Here is a 21,435-nt window from a genome sequence, read left to right as displayed (position 1 = left end):
CCTCGGTTCCTGTCACTGCCCAGCAAAGAAGAAGCTGATGTCAGTTCAGTGACAGCCTGAACTGAGACTGAGACTCGAAAATTATGTGCAGTCAGCACAACCCACACTGCTCTCTAGCTAGATGGGGTGGGTGAACAAGGAGGGGGTTAACTCGACTTGCCATGAGATGTGACAGCAGTTCACAGGAGCTGTCAGTGTTGTCATCAGGAAGCCACATACAAGAGAAGACCCTGCACTGCTGTTGAGTCACTTAGGTGGTGCTCAGTTGTGCCTGTTCTGATCCTTGGAACATACAATGGACACCTACTAAACTCCCTCCTAAAGACAATGATCCCTTAGATGGCGAGCCAAACTGGGTGAGTGTCCACCTTGAGTTGAGACCGCCACCATGTTCCTCCCATGACAGCACACCATGCCGACCCTGAAGACTGACAGGACCTCACCACAGGCATGGAAGTGGAGGGGAAATGGAGACCGAGGTCACCATGAGAGCACACTGAGGTCACCATTATAGCAGAGTATGAAAGGCCACAGAATGAGGGACTTTTTTTTTGTATGTTGAAGATGATGGTTATGCTGCTAATGAGGTACATTCAAGTTTCGGACTACATGACACGGCTGTACTCTACACTTCCTTTTATGGTATATCCTGTCATCAACCAGGCCTGACAGATACAGGCACCACCAGTGCTGATCAGGAAATATCGGCAACAGTTCCAAAGTTCACGTCCGAAAAGTGGATGACCCACAACTGGTCCCAGTTTTCCCAATAATTTTAAGCACCTAGTACACATTCAGCTCTGGGTTGGAGCATGCAAAGGGCAAAAAAAAAAAAAAAAAAAAAAAAAAAAAAAAAAAAATCCTGCTTCTGTTGGGGATCAACAGTCCACAGCGCTAAAAACATTACCACAGTGACTGATGACATTTGTTTTTATATGTGGGAAAATCAGTAAGGAGATGAACATAAACAGCAGTTTGGGACATAATAGCTTGTCAATTGTTATATACATAAAAAAACACAACTACATTTGATAACAGATCGCCATAAAAAAAGAGTAAAGTCACTGGAACCAGAAACGTGTGCGCGTGTGCACGCATGTGCAAGCACACAAACAAACACACACACACACAGAGTAAAGTCACTGGAACTAGAAACGTGTGCGCGCACACACACAAACACACACACACATACACAAGAAAACAAAAAGTGCCATGAAGGTACATTAACATGGTGACAAAATTATCTGGAGGTCCTTCACAAGAGATCAAGTCATCTGCATTATAACAATTCTGTTGGATTTCATGTGTGAAGCATCATTAGACTTCATGCTTATACAAGCTTGCAGACCAGCATGATTACTAAGTGACAGACGCATAAGACTGCTGACATTCCTGTCCTGCAGGTAAGATTTTTATGATTTCCCAGAACATTATATCTGCAAACCTGCTGCTGTGTTTTGACACCCTTCATATATATATATATATACATGAAGGGTGTCAATATATATATATATATATATATATATATATATATACAGATGGAAAAGATAAACAACATATGCTAAATAACATATTCCATGTATGCGTTTGGCGTAATATGAAAATGCAAAATGTACCTGGCATGCAGCCTCACTTGAAAAGCAAGTATGCCTAAGTTGTGGTGATAAAAACAACATTTAATGTAAAAGTTCTCCTGTAAAAATGTTTTAACATGGGAGTTACAGCCCATAAACTCAGAAGAATCTAGGTTTTTGTATCACAAAACACTGCACTGTAACTGGGTCTGAAAACATTTGTCTGTGTTCATGATCTCAGACCTGTATCACTGGACATCAGACAGACACTGAAACAAAGACAAGGGTGGTTGAGAAAGAGAATGAGAGACACAGACTGTGGAGACTGATGTGAGAAGAGAGGGGGAAAGGGATACACAGACTCTGGAGACTGAAATGGAAGAGAGAGAAAGAGACACAGATTGCTGGAGACTGGGAGAAGCTGAGAAAGTGAGAGACAAGAGTAGACAGAGATCTGGAGGATTAAGAAATTTGCTTTCAGTTATAGGGTTACTAACGACTGGAATAAACTAACCACTAACATCAAGTATGCTTCCAATACCAACAACTTCAAGAACCTTATCGATAATCACAAAATTTTAAAAGACATTTGGTTTGACTTTGATGGTCCAAGATAATTGTAACTGGGCCTACTTAGACTGAGACAAGACTGATAACGACATAGCATAAAGAAGGCCGTGAGGCCTTGTGCTAATCATAAATGAGACGGGGCGTAAAAAGCCGTGAGGCTACGATGATCAACATCAGCCCCTAACCTGAATCTGAACCTGAAGACAGAAGGAGACTGAAAAAGAGAACAGGACACATATACAGTAGATACTGACAAGAACACAGGGAACAGGGACACATGTATGAGGCCTGTAATGACAGGGAGGAAACTAACAAAGCAAGTAAATAGGCATATAAGAAGAGAGAGGGTTACAGAGACAAATCAAAAGAAGACAAGATGAATGATGAGGAGGAGAAGGATTGAGAGACAGATCTCCAGAAGGAGGTGTTGGTTCACAGAAGAAGGATGTAATAAAAAAAAAAAGAAGAAGAAATGAACAGTTTAAAGAATGAAAGAAAGGAAATTGAAATGAGAGAAGAAAACAATATCCGAGGTTATGGAGATATATAGCGTCCCCCACCCTCCCTTGCTCCACACCCGTTTCAGTGGAAGGGAGCAAACCAAGGTAGTGTCACTTTTGCTTCTTTTTTTCGATAGCCTCCCCTTTATGTACTTCAGCTGGACCATCCATGCATTGATTCTTCCTCTTGATATCTCTCCAAAACACTTACACACACACACACACACACACACACACACACACACACACACACACACACACACACACACACACACAAACACACAAACACGTTTCATGTTTCAAGTGTTAATTATCCTTTCACACGTATTGTAGTAATGAAGAACAATTACAAAATAAAAGCTTCCCCTATGTGCACTTCAGATGGTCCATCCATGCATTGATCGATCTCTCTCCTAAACACACACACACACACACACACACACACGCACACACACACACACACACACACACACACACACACACACACACACACACACACACACACACACACACACACACACACACACGTTTTAAGTTTCATGTTTCAAGTGTTAACTAAGTTATCCTTTCACACCTATTGTAGTAATGGAGGACAATTACAATATAATGGTCCAGAATAAACATTTCTAAATGCACAACAGCGTCACATTGAAGTTGAGAAAATACAAACGACTTCCCCAGTAGAGTATCTTGTAAACATCCGCAGATTTAATAAACTTACAGGGGCTTTTACACATCAGTACACAACGGGACACTAGCTGTCATCTTGTTGAGTGATAAATGGAGACCCTCCACATCCTTTGCTTTTTGCTCTGACGTGTAGAAAACCCCACAGTGCATGTCCCTTCACTGGTTCTGGAGTTTGACCCAATTCGTTTCATAGTTGGCCACCATCTCAGGTTGTTCTTCTGCTGTTAGGGATTTGTGGTCTATGACAAAGACGCACCCTCCACGTGATACAGATACAGATACAGAATACTTTATCGTCTAAACAAGAGAAATTCATTTGTGGCGTAAAACACAAACGATACATGAAAATCACAGTCATTAAACATGCGTACATAAAAGACATAAGATGTTTTTTTTATGTCAACCTAGGGCAACCCATTGCGTACAATCAATAATAATAATAATAATGGTATTTATATAGCATTGAGTCTTGTGCAGAGACAAATCAAAGCGCTTTCGCACCAGTCATTCACACGCATGCATAACTCTAAAACTGTAGAAACTAAAGACAAGGAAGGGCAGGCAAGGGAGGCTATTTTGGGAAGAGGTGGGTTTTAAGGCCAGACTTGAAAGATCTGAGTGTGGAGACTTGACGAAGCGAAAGATGAAGTTCATTCCAATCGCAAGGTCCAGAGACAGAGAAAGAACGGCGGCCAACAGTCGAGTGTTTGAGTCTGGGTATGCGTAAACAGAGTGGATCCGAAGCCGATCGTAGTGAGCGAGATGGAGTGCAGAGGTGAAGGCAGCCACAGAGATAGAAAGGGGGCAGTTTTGTGAATGGATCTATAACATAGAGTGCTGATCTTGTACTTTATTCGGTGTGAGCAGATCTTTTCTTTCTGAGGACGAGTCGGGCAGCAGAGTTTTGTATGCGCTAAAGGGACTGAATGGATGAAGCAGGCAAACCAGACAATAGAGAGTTACAGTAGTCAAGGCGAGAGAGAATGAGAGAAACGACAAGTCTAGATGTTGCGTCAGTGAACAGATATTTCCGGACGGCACTGATGCGCCGCAGTTGACAGTAGCAGGACTGAAATGTCTGACTGATAAATTTTTGCATGGACAGTGTATTGTCAAGGACAACACCGAGGTTCCTGACTGACGTGGAAAAAGGGATGGATATACTGCCAAGTTTGATTGTGTCAATTGTGATGGAAGACAGTTTTTGTTTAGTTCCTATGATCATTGCTTCAGTTTTGTCCGCGTTCAATTGTAACTTATTTCGAGTCATCAGTCCAGTTTTGAATGTCCAAGAAGCAGTTGGATGTTTCTTGCAAGAGCGACAACAATTTTTCAGGGGTATCACTCTTCTGGAGTCGAGTGTCATCAGCATAAGAATGATGACTGATATTATGGCGGTTGATAATTTCAGCGAGAGGAGCAGTGTACAGTGTGAAGAGCACTGGGCCGGCCTAAAACAGATCCCTGTGGGACTCCATGTTCGATTTTAACGGGTTCAGATTGGAAATGATCAACAATGACAGACTGGAATCGAGATAAGATTTGAACCAGTTTAGAACAGTGCCGTTGATACCAAATGTAAAATGAAGACGGGAAAGAAGGATAATAAATAATCATAGTAGACAACATAGACAACAACGACAGAAATCTTTAAAAGGTAACGGTGTTAACAGTCATACAAGCAGCATCACAGCCACATATGCGCAATCCAAAATCACAGAGGATGGACATAAAATAGCATACTAAAAATAGACATAAGACATACAATAACAACATGCAATTCAGGGTCAACAGTATTTTGATTTCAGGTGTCACATTCCATATACATACATTCTAGCATACATTTTCAATCGCATACCTGATCATTTAATCATTACTGTTTAACACTGAATTGAGGTTGGGACAAAACTGCATTTGGTTCTGTTTGTTTTGAATTTTGGAACACATAAACGTTTGCCTGAAAGTAAGAGTTGATACTGAATAAATCGCCAGCGCATGGCTGCTGTCCCTTGAAATGCATCTGGCTTTCTGTCGAACTATGTCGTTGTGCAATTCACTCAAGCTGTCCTGTCTCACACCAACGACCTTACTGCACATATTCACAATCTTGTTCAGCATATTCTTCAGTATTCTTCACAGCAATACCATGTACCACCACACCAGCACATCATGTAAAAGAGAAAGTTAACACAGGTTTAATAAAACATTTTTCAAAATGTTTGAAGCACTTTCGGATTGTTTCTGATGTTTTTGAGTTTCTGCAGACAATAGATGCGAGACTGGCATTTTTTGTGAATAAAATTTGTGGTGCGGTCATTACTAAAAATATTCCGAGTACTCAGTAGAGTTGTACCCATCAGGGGATACCTTACGGTTGACTTCACCACTGCACGTTCGCAGGAGGAACATACGCTCGCTAACAACAGTGCACACAGCACACACGCACACACACGCACACACCCGCCCTCCGCCACTCCACCCCGCTCCCCCCTCATTTGCTGCATGCACTGTCAGCGCGCGCGGCACGGGAGTACTGACATGGCGGCCGCTTTGACTCAGCCGCGCGGCCATTCGTTCAGTTCATTCTATTTATTAGGGTGTGGAGACACTCCCGAACAAGAAACACAAATCCCTTGACCTCGCGCATGCGCATAGAGTCAATCAGGAAGTGTCCGCTTCAAATGCGTCACCTCAGGTAGACAACAAAGTTGTGTTCGGATGGGCTTTTGTCGTATAAACAACTCATTTCTGTCCGTGTGAAGTGGTTTTAAGGGGATGAGGCACGAAAAGGATCGCAGAATGCTGCTGTTAATCGGTTTGATGAGCTGCTTGGTGGCGACAGGTGAGTGCCATTCTTGTCGACCTGTGGCATGTCACTTGATAATCTTGTTTTACCTGCCTTACTTCCAACAACAGAACTTGTAAAATGTAGCAGTGATCCCAGGTCCCAGGACAGCCTGGTACTTTAAACAATAGTTTGGGGTTTTGTGAATCCAGAAACCTTGCAATAAGAAGCAAGATATTGGTAAGTCAGGCTACATTGTGTATGCACATTGTTTTATATATTCCATTCAAACCGAAAGGGAAGTTCTCAAGTGCTACGTTTAAAACAAATTATTTTAAAAGGATAACCCACATCTCGCATTATTCGTGTTGTTTTCTTGTTCGAATTTCTGCAAAATGGAAAAGTAAAGAATATGCAACAGTTTACATGTAAGTAAATTGTGTAAAGTTATGTAAATACAGAAATACACTATTCAGTAAGAATTCAAGGAAGTCAGAACTTGTGTGAACCACATTAGAATAGATGAACTCATACTAGTCTTTAGTTTAAAAAGAGTCATGAACTTACCTGTTCATATTTCCTAGTATTAAAGACAATAAACAGTTTCAAGGAGGAGAGTACTTTTGTTCTACCACATTGAGTCTGTGATTGTGACCTTGTTTAATAGTTTATGAAATATAGATATTTGATATACAATTTAAAATTTATAAGTTAATTGGGCAATATCCACATTTCTTCACCTCTACTCTTCCGCTTTGAAGATGGAAAAAGTTGTTAACTGGTTAGTGGCATTGTGAAATATATTCTACCCCCCCCCCCCCCCCCCCCCCTCCTTTTTGGCCTTCGTTACATCATTCAAGAGGGAAAGAATTGAAGAGTAAATATTACAAGGTTATTAACCAATTTACAACTTTTTCCGTCTACGGAACGAAACTGAATCAGAATGGAAAGAATGCATGGGATTTTATTTATCTTGTTTATATTGTATATTTTCAGTATGAGTCTTGACAACTTTGTATTTCGCATGCTGCCTGTTTATAGTATTCCTTGGTATACTATACAGTATTACAGGTGTAGCCAGGACTTGAAAAAAAATTGTGTAGAGAGTCATGCAGAACTTGTGTATATTATGCTTATTCTCAATACAAATTAAATTATTAGCATGCACAGGAGAGGTAATCCACGGGGGGAGGTAAATGGCTGCATCTGCTTTTGTTTTCTCCCCTTCAGAGGAGGGTAATGGATTGCATGGGACAGGGAAAGAGACTCCTACTGGAGTCTGCACCAGTTGGTCATGGTATGTTATGTGTAATTAAAATGTTTTACTGATTATGATAAATGGTACAAAACATTCAGTTCCACACTTTCTCTAGTTCTTAGCAGTGTAATATTTGAAATATAATAAATAAGCGTGCAGTTTCTCATCAAACTGAAGTACTGTGGAGTGAGCGGCATGCTCACCAATGAATCAGAAGCTCGAGTACTGGAAGGACTCAGAAGGTTGCCATACTGATACTCTGCAAGATCATCTCCACCTCTGCAGACATAAGGGAACACCAAGATGATCTAGGAAACTGGAAGAATTGGGAGGAAAAGAAAACTGATAAAACTTCAGTGTGGCCATCTCCAGCAAAACCCCATTCCTTCAGAATACTACTTGTATCAATGGATTGTTACAAACAGGAATAAGTTTAGCTAAGTTCTGTAGCCTAGTTAAGGGATCAAAGACAACCTAACGTATATTGGTAGAAACAAGTCTCCTCTATCACAGCCAAAGCAAATAGATCTAGTGTGTGTTCAATGCCAGAACCTGAAGGGGTAACCAGTCATGATTCAGATGCACTGCTATGAAGGTCATATGTGACCAGTGGTGGAGTTTGCGGCGATGTTCATGGAGCCACACCTCTTATTCTCTCACATCTCTGAAGAGTCATTTGGGCATGGCACAGAAGTGCTGAAAACGATGTGGTGTGTCTTGGGCAAGTCAAATCTGGTGGAGCCTGTCCCTATCCAGATCAGCTTTTCTTGTTGGGTTTATTCCCCACATGTGGCAGGTAGTACTGGGTTACATGGTTACCAGTTGCAAAGGAGATTCTCAGTCTCGGCATTGATCCGCACCAGAGAATTCATATTGACACACTGGATATGGTGCAGAGGAGAATGGCACACCACATCCCCTTCTTCCCCAGCTCTGCTGTTTTTGTTCAGCAGCTAAAGCTTCAGCCCCCAGTGGAACATGGGAAAGAAGACAAGATCATAGGGTTTTTTTTTTCTAGATCATCAATGGCCTTGTTGACATCACCTCTCCACTGCTTCTTTGACCTGAGAGAAATTCCACCAGGGGGCACGAACACAACAAGTTTATCATCACCCAACCCATGTCTCTGGCTAGGCCCACTATTTCCCCATGAAACACGCTCCATCCTGCAGCTCCACAGTGGACTCTGCCCCAGCCTTCAGAACTGACATGGACTCTGCCCCAGCCTTCAGAACTGACCTGGACTGTGTCCCAGCCCTCAGAACTGACATGGACTGTGTCCCAGCCCTCAGAACTGCCCTGGACTCCGTCCCAGCCCTCAGAAAGTTCTGCCTTGGACTGACAGATCTATGGGCAGATAGCCAGGGGCATTAATGAACCAGCTGCTGTGTTTTCCTCTCATTTTTAAGCTGGGTTATTCAGTCGATGTCCAGCAACTTTTAGTCTTTACCTGATGAGGACAGCTGCATGAATTTGATTTATTCTTTATACCACAACTGTACATGCAGTAAGTCAAATGTAGACAGGGGTCCCCCCAAGTAGGGTGTTATTGTCTGCTACCACACAACAGAATGGAACCTTTCATTCTTTATAAATCATCTTTGTGACTAACTTTCTTTTGTGCAGTGGTTGCTGACGACCCCATTGTCAGAATCATCGAAACAAACCCAGTAATTGACACAGTGGAGGAGAAGATCATCTCAGAAAAGGACAAAGATGTGCAGCTGACATGTGTGGTGGAAAACAGACCCATTGATAAAGAGGTAGGTTTTCTGTCCATGCCAAGTCATAACTGGCTGTGGATGCGAGAAGGTCGAATTGTTTCTTTATAATGAAATCTGCTTTTCTTTCCAATGTTGTTTTCCTGATTATTTTGGTTTTCTTTTGAATTGTGTGTGAAACTGAGATAGAAGAATTAGGGATCAGTGTCAAAAGTGAATTTAGACAGGTGTATTGTTTATTGCTTTTATTAAAACCAAGCTTATCATAAATGATTTTTCATTTTATGAAATTCTATGTATTTACTAATTTTAGGCAATCAAATGACTAACTTCAGCAACAATGACAACAAAATGTAAGTAAACTTCTCAGCATTTACAAACAGTTCTGCATACTCTCTTCTTGACTCACTCACTCACTCACTCTTATAAACACCTAACAATAACACTGATAAAATGGAAAATTTTCAGCTTACCTTCACACTTTTAAAAGTTTTTATATAAACAGATTAAACTGAACTTGATTGTTTTTCAAAATACTGTTCCATGGTGCAGTGAACTGCTGTTCTAACATCTGCAACCAATTCCTTAATGATATCAGTACAAGTCTTTTGCATGTTATTTTAAGATGATGTTAGCATTTCAGTTACTTTGCTTTTCCAGATGTTAAATGTCTGTTCTGATTTATGTATTTTGATTTAAAATTTAGTACCAGTTCCCAGACCCCTGATGTCATTTTTTTCTCACAAACTTTTTTCATTGTGATTTTTAGTGGTCTCAGAGGGACAAAATTGCCAGCTGTCTAACACAAGTTGTTTTACTTTAAAATGGGACATAATATTAACTGATCATCAGTGATTTATTTGGCATCCACAGAAGCTGGGAATAAGAAAACTGGATTCCTCAGTCGGACTCTGCGACTGAGCATTTATTGCCATCAGTAGGGGGCTTAGTAGGTGGTGCCAGAGGTAGTTAACTCAGAACAGGCACTAATGAACACCACCGAAGTTACTCAGCAGCAGTGCAGGGTCTTCTAAGGCATGTAATCTCCTAATGACCAAACATTGATAGTTCCATGTGGTCTACCGATGCTTGGACTGTGACAGACAAAACCTGATGTGGCTGCATATGAGGGGCTGGGATAGAGCGGCTGGGAGTAATGTCACTGAAGCAGTGCAGGTGATGGCCAGAAAAAGAAAGAAAGAAAAAAAAAAAGATTCTTCTTTTTTGTGCAGGTTCAATGGGTAGGCACAGTCCGTCGGAATGGAAGTGTGACCACAGTCCCCATCTCCACGGCAACGCGGTCCTTCGACTCTTTCAAGTACAGCATTGACCTGCCGTCCCCCACCTCCTGGAGACTGCGCATCCAGAATGCCCAGGTGACTGACGAGGGAACCTACACCTGCCAGGTACAGGTGTCCAACCAGAACTATGCAAGAGCCTTCCACGACCTGGTCATTGTTGGTGAGTATGTCTGAAGTAAGGATTTATGAAAAATTGAATGTTTAGTAGAGTGTTTTTGATGTAGATGATTTTGGCATCTGTTTGCTTATGCTGTTCTAAAATTAAGATTTATTGAAGCTGAATTGTGATAAAAAAAAACATGTGTGTTGATAATTGAATGAAGATTACATTGATTCTGATTCAGTCTTTTCTTGTCAATATCACAGCCATTATTTGATTATTTGTACCCTGACAGAAAAGCCCCAGATTGCGGACCTTGAGACAAGCACTGATGTGTCAAAGAACGAAGGTGTGAGCTTGGACCTGAAGTGCCATGCAACAGGACGGCCCACCCCTTCCATCAAGTGGACGCGCATGGCAGGGGAGCTTCTGCCTTCAGGGGGGAGAGAGCATTTGGTAGGTGTACTGCAGAGTCATCATGTATAATTACAGGTGTTTGATTGGGATTGTTTTACAACACGTTTTGTGCACGTCTCATGTATAGTATGATATTTTACAGACAGTTAATCTTGAGTTTTAGAATATTTTATGTCAAACAATCTGTCATTCTGTCACTTTATAGCTGTAGAATTTTTTAAAACTCTTGTCTATGAGCAGTGGCCAAGTTGTAATGTGCCTAGCTGGGAAGCAAGTGTCCATAGGATCAATATCCATGTGGACTGGGATTTTCATTATCCACTCCACAAGACCTTGAATTGTAATGTACCCCTGAAAACGGAGTATGGCTGCCTACATGGCAGGGTAAAAATGGTCAAAATGCCACCTCGTGTACATACGCGTGAATGTGGGAGTTGCAGTCCACGAATGAAGAAAAAGAAGAATGGTAGTCTGGCTGCTAGTCCTTTGCATGTGACAATAAACGGAGGTCCTGCATGCAGCATGCACTTAGAGCATGCAAAAGAATCCACAGCAGTAAGAGAGTTCTCACTGGCAAAATTCTGTAGGAAAATCCACTTTGATAGTAAAGTACATAGACTTGCAGACAGGTGGAATAAAAGTGGCATCAGATTGTGTTGAGGCGCTCTTCCTGGGCTGAGAAAGCAGCCTGCATTCAACTAACAGAAATGAACTGTGGCCAAAGTACAATATAAGGAATATCATATGATATGATATCATATATGATTGATATGATAATAATACTTTTTGAAACAATTCAATAGAATACAGTACAATACAATACAAATTACAATGCAAGATTATATGAGTGATACAGTGTCATGAGCCTAAATTGATGACTATATGAAACAATTCAATAGAATACAGTACAATACAATACAAATTACAATACAAGATGATATGAGTGATTCATTGTCATGAGCCTAAATTGGTACCAATGTAGATACGATGTCTGCTAAATACTGACATTTGCTCAGCAACCATAAAGGAACAAAACTTTGTGGCATTGTGAATATTGATTTCCAGTATTTCCACAGATCTCTTTTATGAAGACTGTGGTTTTCAATGAAAATGATCGTCTGAACCTTGGAAATGGCTATCAAGATCTGTCAGATGTTCAACAATATTGCTGTAAAAGATTTGAGAGCAATAAAGAAAAAATCAAAACAAAAAGCCCCAACAAAAACAAAACAACAACAGCAACAAAACAAATTAAAAAGCATTCAGTGAGTGCAAATTTACAAATGTTAAAATGGCATGTTTAAAAAACTTAAATTATTCATTTATCTTCAAACCAGCTTAAGGAACTGATGATTTAAAAGTTTTCTTTGTCATTATTTTTCTAAGTGTGTCTTTTTTTTTTCTCTTTTTTTTCTTCTTCTTTTTTTCTCTTCTGTTTCTTTTCTGTCACCATTTGTTTCTTTTTAATGACATATGTTGACTGTAAGATTCTATGTCCACCCGAAAAGAACATAATTGTTCAATGTTTATTTTCCAGAAAAGACACAGGGCACAGTGTCTGTTGGCTTTAAGATTCTATGTCCGCCCAAAAAGAACAATTTTGTTGAAATATTTAGTTACCAGTTAAGGCACAGGTATCCTAGCCTGCTTTTTGTGTCTGGAACATACCTGTCTGTCTGGAAATTCTATCACACATAGATTTATATTCTTTCAGTGACTCATTCATTTAGACATCTGAATTTATGTTTACAGTCACATTATCATTGCTGTGTAAAATTATGAACAGCTGAAAAATTCCAAATTAGATTTTGCCTGTTAGCAGTAATCAGAATTCTTTGTTTTGTCACGTTCCTGGTATGGGTTTAGTCAGTATGACATTTGGGTTGTAAACATCTTAACGTTTACCGTGTCACTGAAGAAGATAGTTATTTTGATAAATGAAGAGCAGTTGGTTGCTGAAGAGCATACCTGTTACAAAAAAAAAAAAAAAAAAAAAAAAAAGGCAGAAGAAAAAAAGGCCTGAGGTAATAGTTTATAAACTTATATTCTTTACAATGCTTTTATTTTTCGAAACAGCTGAATAAACAGTGGATTATATGAATGCAGCATGCCTGCTGTTAAACAGATTTATGCTACAAACTAACAAATGTCTTGTTGTGTTTTGAAGCATCCTGAGCTGACCATTCATAAGCTGAAACCAGAGCATGCTGGGATCTACAAATGTTCTGCGAGCAATTCAGCTGGATCAGACTACAGGGACATCCTGGTCACTGTCAACTGTAAGCACAATTCTGCAACTGCTCTGATTCCTTCCTCCATTTGTGTGAATCAAACAGTTGCTTACAAAGCAGTGTACTGTGTTGTAGAATAAATGTTCTGTTGATTCTTGCCCAGTGCCACAAAAGGAGCAAAGAGAAACAGCCAGTTTATGTATAAAAAGAATTTTTTGGAGTTGGTTGCAGTCAGTAGAGAACTATGTACTGGAACCATCTAAGTTTGTTAAATTATTTGTTAAATTGAATTACTTAAGGAATATTTTCCACTTGTTAAATTGAACAATTTAACAATATTTCCCCCCCTTAATTTAGAAGAGAATTCGGGTAAGTTTCCATCCATTTTCAAGCTGGCTACTTTGGTCTGTAAGGATCTGATGTATTGCATTTCCTCTTTTTTTTTTTAATATAATTTTTAGACTTAGACCTGGATTCAGCAGCCCGGAAGTCCAGTTTGCAGAGAGTTGTAAATTTGAGGTCACCATGCAACTACAGTGTATGTACGTCACTGAACATGAGAAGAAACATGCTGAATGAATTTGATATGGTTCCTTTGCTGTTTTACTTTTAGCTTGTTTATGGTTTGGGGGTGATGATCATTCTTAAAGCTTACACACACACACCCATACTCATGTCCATAATAAATTAGTATGAGCAGTGTGTTTGTCTACACTGCAGATGCCCTTTCATGTACATAATAAATCAATTTGAGCAATTTATTTGTCTCCACTGCAGATGCCCTTTCATGTACATAATAAGTTGATATAAACTATGTGTTTGTTTCCACTGCTGACGGGCGAAATAGCCGAGTGGTTACAGCGTTGGACTGTCAATCTGAGGGTCCCGGGTTTGAATCACGGTGACGGCGCCTGGTGGGTAAAGGGTGGAGATTTTTACGATCTCCCAGGTCAACATATGTGCAGACCTGCTAGTGCCTGAATCCCCTTCGTGCGTATATGTATGACAAACAGTTAATCTGACAATAAATGGTTTCAGTCAGTCAGAATCCCCTTCGTGTGTATATGCAAGCAGAAGATCAAAAAGGCACATTAAAGATCCTGTAATCCATGTCAGCGTTCGGTGGGTTATGGAAACAAGAACATACCCAGCATGCACACCCCCGAAAACGGAGTATGGCTGCCTACATGGCAGGGTAAAAATGGTCATACACGTAAAAGCCCACTCGTGTGAATACGAGTGAACGCAGAAGAAGAAGAAGTTTCCACTGCTGATGCCCCCTCATGTACATAATGAATCAATATTAGCAACGTGTTTGTTTTCATTGCAGATGCCCCCTCATGTACATAATGAATCAATATCAGCAACGTGTTTGTTTTCATTGCAGATGCCCCTCATGTACATAATGAATCAATATAAGCAACGTGTTTGTTTTCATTGCAGATGCCCCCTCATGTACATAATGAATCAATATAAGCAACGTGTTTGTTTTCATTGCAGATGCCCCTCATGTACATAATGAATCAATATTAGTAACATGTTTGTTTCCATTGCAGATGCCCCCTCATGTACATAATGAATCAATATTAGCAACGTGTTTGTTTCCATTGCAGATGCCCCTTCATGTACATAATGAATCAATATTAGTAACATGTTTGTTTCCATTGCAGATGCCCCCTCTTGTACATGATGAATCAATATTAGTAACGTGTTTGTTTCCATTGCAGATGCCCCCTCATGTACATAATGAATCAGTATAAGCAACATGTTGTTTTCACTGCAGATGCCCCACTCCTCAGCTCAGGCAACGTACAGGTGCAGCAGGCCCCTGGTTATGTCAAAGAGCTGGTGTGTGATATCCGAGGCTACCCGACTCCCAAAGATGGGCAGATCTCTTGGACTAAGAGAGGGTCTGCCCTGGGTTTTGACAGCCAGTATGTCTTGTTTTTGGTTGTTTTTTTTCTCTCATTTCATCATCAGCCTTTTCTTCTTCTGTCTTTCTCTCTTTCTCTTCCACCATTTTGGAGAAACAAAAAAATCCAGAAAAAATTCTTGTGAGGAAGTTGTCATTTCTGCTGGTTGTGATCAAAGTTTTGGGTAGCATTGTGATCAAAGTTTTGTTGTTACCCAAAATACTTTGATCGAAGACAGCCACCTCTTTGATCAGAAATAGCTACCTGTGACTGTTTACATGGATGAATAAATCCGATATTATCTTGCTAATGATATATGTATAGATTTTAAAGAAAAAGGTATTCTAAATAATCACAAAAAATATTTTCTTAATTTCTTAATGAATCCTGTCAGAGATCAAGGCATGTCAGGAAATTCTACCTTGATGTTAGAGGAATATTCTGACATTTTGAGTCCTGGTGAAATGAAAAACATGTCTAAATGTAAGAATCGTCTGAACATTCTTGCTGTTCGGTCATTTTCTTATAGATTTCGGTGTCAGTTTTCAGTATTAACTGTAATGTCTACATACATTAGTTTGTGTTTATACAAAAAGACATTTAATTAAACCTCGTTCTGGATATTGCTCTTGGCAACGTGGATGCTAATAGCAACAACAGAGCGATTCAGATAAGCGGAATGTACCACTTAGTTTTTCAATGTTTTAATTATCAAATGTTTTGAGCATGCAAACTGTTCGTAGATGTTGTTTGGATGCAAACACACAACACTGCATTTTACTGTGAGGGATGCAAACACACAGCACTACATTTGCTGTGAGCATTCTTGCTTCTTGTTCATTTTCTAATTGATCTCTCAATTTGTTTTTCCTTTTCAGTATTTACTATAGGAACATCCCTGGTGCGTCCAGTCGAATCACCAGCATCCTGGTGTTCTGGGGGGTGCGGGAGGACGATTATGGTGAATACACCTGCAGTGCCAGTAATGACAAAGGAACAGGCAGGATGAAGTTCCAGTTACAAAGTATGTGCAATATGTTACTCTTTTATTTTGTGTCTGTGTGTGTTTTCTTGTGTGTTTTTGAAAGTGCACGTGTATAATTTGAACTCATATATGTGTGCACCCCCTCTTGCAAAGTATGTGGAACATGTTACTCTTTTGTTGTTTTTGTGTGTGTGTGTGTTTTCTTGTGCGTTTTTCAAATTGCACATGTGCGTTATTTGAACACATGTGTATGTGAATCTCCTTTTTCAAAGTATATGGAAAATGTTACCGTTTTATTGGTTTTTTGTTGTTGTTTTTTTGTGTGGTGTGTTTATGAAAGTGCACATGTGTATTATTTGAACACATGTGCATCATGCATGCGCTCTGACATTCCTCCTAAATACTTTTGAGTTATCAGCACCCATATAATAAATATGTATATGTATTTTTTTTTTATTCTGTTCCTACATAATTCTGTGTTATTACAGCGCTTCTGTACAGCGCCCCAGTTACTCTTCACACAGTTGTGGGAGAAGAAGAAGAAGAAGACTACAGAATTTATGTATAACTTCACTCTTGCGATCTCTGGAGTTGAAAAAGTAAACAACATGATCAGATCACTTCGGCATTTACTGATGAAGCAGTACAAACTGCATTTGGTCAGCATGACTATTGATTGTGTGTGCGTGTATGTTATGAGAGAAGGGTAAATATAGGACATGATTATGCATGTAACTTTTTGTAAGACCAGCAGCGTTCAGTGCAGAGGTAGTGGAAATTGCTGGTAGGCTGTTCTCCATTATCCCACAAACGAAACTGCTGGAATGCTTTGTTCCATTCTTTGCAAGGAGTGATTGTTCTTTGTTATCCCAGCTGTACAGGGTGAAGTTCAATCCAAAAGTATTGAGAATGAAACAGGCTGCAGTTCTGTTTGTTGTAGAATTTTGATGCCACAAAAAGACAGCCAGATACAACAATTGAAAGAGAGTCAGATAAAAGACAGAAAAAAGAAATAATCTTCTTGACATTCAGCATCTCCATTTTGTTGGTACTCGAGCAGAAAGACATGAATTAAAAAACAGCTGTTTAGCAATGACAGTTCTTCAGGACAGGTGAATATTGAAAATACAAGAGGGACCAAATATTCTCCTCAGCATATCTTTATATATGAGGAGTGATGGCCAAGAGGTAACGCGTCTGCCTCGGAAACGAAAGAATTTGAGTGCACTGGTTCGAATCACATCTCAGCTGCCGATATTTTCTCCCCCTCCACTAGACCTTGAGTGGCGGTCTGGTCTAAACTGATGTCCTGTGTGCAGCATGCACTTAGCGCACGTAAAAGAACCCACGGTAACAGAAGGGTTGTTCCTGGCAAAATTCTGTAGAAAAATCCACTTTGATAGGAAAAACAAATAAAACTGCATGCAGGAAAAAATACAAAAAATGGGTGGCGCTGCGACGCGTTGTCCCTGGGGAGAGCAGCCCAAATTTCACACAGAGAAATCTGTTGTGATATTGTGATAAAAAGAAATACAAATACAAATATATATATATATATATATATATATATTGTGTTTGTGTGTATGGAATGTACATATTTATTTTTCACTCCCAGGATCCGCCACCCCTACAGAGGACAGGACTGGTCAAATCAGAGCTGGGGCATCCATGCTGGCTGTCAATTTGGGCACAATCGTCATGCTTCTCTCAGTCTGCCTTCTTCAGCGGTTGCGATTCTGGTGATGCTTTCATGGCACTGTCAAGTCAACCTGTTGTTATTGCTGAACATGTGTATATTCATTAATGGAAGTGTTGTCATTACATATCAAAATGTCTGTCTATTTTAGAAGTGTACATGAGATATATCTGTTGAATAATTAGAGAAACGTCAGAAGAAAAATTTGTAGCTATCAAGAACTGTACGACAGTGCCTTTGATTTTTGTGCATATACACTGGTTTATAACATGTTTAAGGAGGATTAACATGATGCTTAAATTTTGGCTTACAGCAACAACAAAAGATGTGACTTGGTGAGAGTGGAATGCCTGAAAAAAGGGAATGAAAAGTGTCTGTGGAAAAGTTGATGAAAAATGTGTCATAGTTCAGTCATTTTGATACCAATATTGATTTGGCGTATACTTTACAGGGGCACTTCCATAAACTTTCACTTTTCAACCCTTCAAAGAAATAAATATATATAATTAATTCATTTTCATTATTCCTTAACATTGTGATGTCAGCCCTTTCTCTATATAGTTCATTTTGTAAATAATATATAATTCTAGAAATTTTACAGAATATAAAAAAAGGTCCAGGTGAGTGGGACTTTCAACATTGTCAATCTTAACAAAACACAGGTAGTGCAGGAGCACTTACAAATCCACAAACACGCCAGCATTTAATGCAAACAAACCTTTTTTTCTCTCTATTTTTAGATATACAGAATGTAAACAGATCCAAAAATCAGTCTTGTTTGTGAACATAAAAATTACATTCCTTTTAATGTTTTATATGTGTGTGATTTCCATCAGTGTCATTCTTACACAAGAGGTTGATGGAACAGGGGGAAAAAAGGTTGTGAATGTGTCAGAGAATGACTTTGTTGAAAGCCATTTGGTTGTAATTAATGTACAGTGGCAAATAAATTTTTACTTCTAATTTTACCTGATGTTTTATGCAGGTAGCGCTTACCTTGTGTATGCTGTCTTTGCGAAACATATCAGTGTTTTCATGAATCATAATAATTTTATAAAGATTTCATTTGTATTCCAGGTAGAAGTGTAATTGCATTGTGGTTGTGTTTTCTTTAGCATGTTTTGCCCTACAATTATAGTAATGATTATATGTATAAAAACAGTTGTTACCCTTCTGAAATAGTAAATATATGTATTTCTTTTTGCTTTAGACTTTGCTTTTCAGTGAGATAATCATTTATAAAATCAAAATATGATGGGAGATAAATTGTAATGGGAAAAAAATCAGAGGCCAGCATAGACTGGAACCTAAGTATAGTTTTAAGCAAACAGCGTTTAACTTGATTGTCGCATAACTGGTATTTTGTGTTTTTTAGAAATTAATTTTGCAGAATACCATTTGATTTTTCAGTCTGCTTTTAAAGTTTCAGGCAGTTAGAAATAGTTACAATATGATAGAGGAAGAAATATAATGATAAAAGGAAACTTCTCACTGAGCTATGATTTGACAAAAAAGAGAATAAATGTTTAACCCCAAAGGCAGAAGATGGAGAAGGTAGAGAGGATGAACAAGTTATCAAAAAAGATAGGGAAGAGACAGGTAGAGAACACTGAAATGAAGAATATTTCACTACTTAAAATAATCATTTCTTCATTAAGTGTCTCAAGACTCAGTAACTGTGGGAGATGTCTAGGGTCTAACGTCCTATAACAACGGACACCAAAACAATAGTTTTAGTGACCAAAACTCCAGCTCCCAATGAATTAACGATAATGTGAAACCAGGATGTCATGTATAGAGGAACACTGAAAGCAAGTGCAGTTCACAGGGAAAAGGAAGAAGTTGTATGTCATCTGACGTCATCAGTCACAGTGTGAACAACACATCTGTCCTTGTCAAGAATGTATCACATGGGTTTGAAAGTCTTGCACCTTCTATTCATTTTCTGTATGTGTTTGACAGAATATATGATGTATGTATATGTCTGGATGAGAGGCAGGGGAAAGAGCGTGTGGTTTGTGTGTGACTGTATATGTGAGTGTGTGTGTGTGTGTGTGTGTGTGTGTGTTTTAAAGCATAATTTCAGTTGTAAAGGCAGTTGTCGTTCCGGTGGAGTTGGTGTAGTGTTGGATAGCTTCCTGTCCCCCTTTTTTTTCCTGGGATGGTTGACCCCTTCAGCTTTATCACCTCAGATGGGAGTTAAACCTGAATGAAAAGGCAACCGTAATCACAGGACGACACTGCATAACAGCATGACTCATTTGTGGATATTGATTGGAGACATCATTCAGCGAAACTTTTTTTTAATTTTTTTTTTTAACAAGCCAGCCTGTTATTAAACAAGTCAAATAAGATGATCATGAAAGAATGGTAAGTATTAATATAAGAAGCTGAGTGGGTTCTTCTGTTTTGCTTTTAAAAATCCTTATGACTGAACATTGAAAGGAAAAGGTTTGATATCAAGTAATTTCAGGAGATTTCACTAATCATCTTTAAACTTTTCCATTACCAAATTCAATATAATAATACATTTTGCTGTTTTTTTTTAAATGAAATATACTTGTGTGCAATTTTAAACCTTAAGGCAAGTGTGTAAGTATTTTAATTTTGATTTTTTTTCTTCATAATTTGGTTCAAACCACCTCCATTTCAGCATGTTGATAGTGTGATGTAACTTCTAACCATTTGGGTATACGGGGCACATCTTGGGGCATAATTCAAAATTTTCTCAGGCTTTAATGTGTACTCAGGTCTATAAATTCCTTTTCTGGGATAAGTAACAAGATTTGCTCATGTCTAAACAAAAAACACAAGTGTTTAAGAAAGTATTTAAGGTGAGTGTACAAATAAAGATTCTGTATCAAAGAGAAAAAGAAAAAAATGTTCAAACATTTTATAAACAACTGACTGTATGGTTTGATGGTGGTTGTTACATTATTTTGTTTTGTTGTTATTGTGTAATCCTGTTGAAAACATTGTGTCCATCATTGTGCATATAAACACATGTAATTAGCATTCCATGAACATGAATATTACTTTGGTTTATTTGGAATTGTTAATTTACTGTTTAGTATGATAATGACAGTCAGGAGGTCAGAAAACCGAGAGGATTGGAGGATGCTGGTTGCCAGATCACCTGTGGCGCCCCAACGGTCCACAAGACTATGGGATAGGTGAAGGTGAAGGTGATGATAATGAGTGAAACTTATCCTTCATTGTGCACACACATCTAGCATTCTTCCAGATGCCTCCTTAAGTTCTCATCTTCATTTGTTTTGTTTGTAGAATTGCCCTGTAATTTTAAAATTGCTGATTCTAGATACATGGACCTGTACATATCGAAACTGCCAATTTTACATGAAAAATGATAGACATTCCATTGTGTAATAAAAGTTGAATTTTTATGGCTGACAATGCTCTTTCTCTCTGTATGTGTGTGTGTGTGTGTGTGTGTGACAGAAATATGTATCCATTTACTTCAGTTGAAAATAACACAGTAAAGATTGCTTGCAAGCATGGAATTATTTCTGGATTAAAGTGATTTAAAAAAATTTTTTTTTACAATGCATTTTACGTCAAGATGTACGCCCCACCCCCTCCCATCCCGCCCCTCCATTTCCCTAATTCTGACTCTGACAAATATAGGAAAAACAAAATGAATCTGTGGCATCTGATATACTTAGGTGACAATCAA

General features: G+C 38.9%; 1 protein-coding gene across 1 annotated transcript; it reads left to right on the top strand.

Annotated features, from left to right (window-relative positions):
• Positions 1-5,990: 5,990 nt before the first annotated feature.
• On the top strand, positions 5,991-21,155 carry LOC143284065 (protein amalgam-like). The gene is made up of 8 exons (XM_076590678.1): positions 5,991-6,176; positions 9,004-9,140; positions 10,331-10,559; positions 10,795-10,955; positions 13,084-13,195; positions 14,931-15,081; positions 15,939-16,084; positions 17,661-21,155. Exons 1-8 carry the CDS (start codon positions 6,110-6,112, stop codon positions 17,786-17,788), a joined length of 1,131 nt encoding a protein of 376 aa, XP_076446793.1. The 5' UTR covers positions 5,991-6,109; the 3' UTR covers positions 17,789-21,155.
• The last annotated feature ends 280 nt before the right edge of the window (positions 21,156-21,435 follow it).

This window comes from Babylonia areolata, chromosome 7 (assembly GCF_041734735.1).
Source record: "Babylonia areolata isolate BAREFJ2019XMU chromosome 7, ASM4173473v1, whole genome shotgun sequence".
In the NCBI taxonomy this organism is placed as follows: Eukaryota; Metazoa; Mollusca; class Gastropoda; order Neogastropoda; family Buccinidae; genus Babylonia; species Babylonia areolata.
The sequence above is the reverse complement of the archived record's forward strand: the minus strand, read 5'-3'. Positions and strand labels throughout refer to the sequence as shown.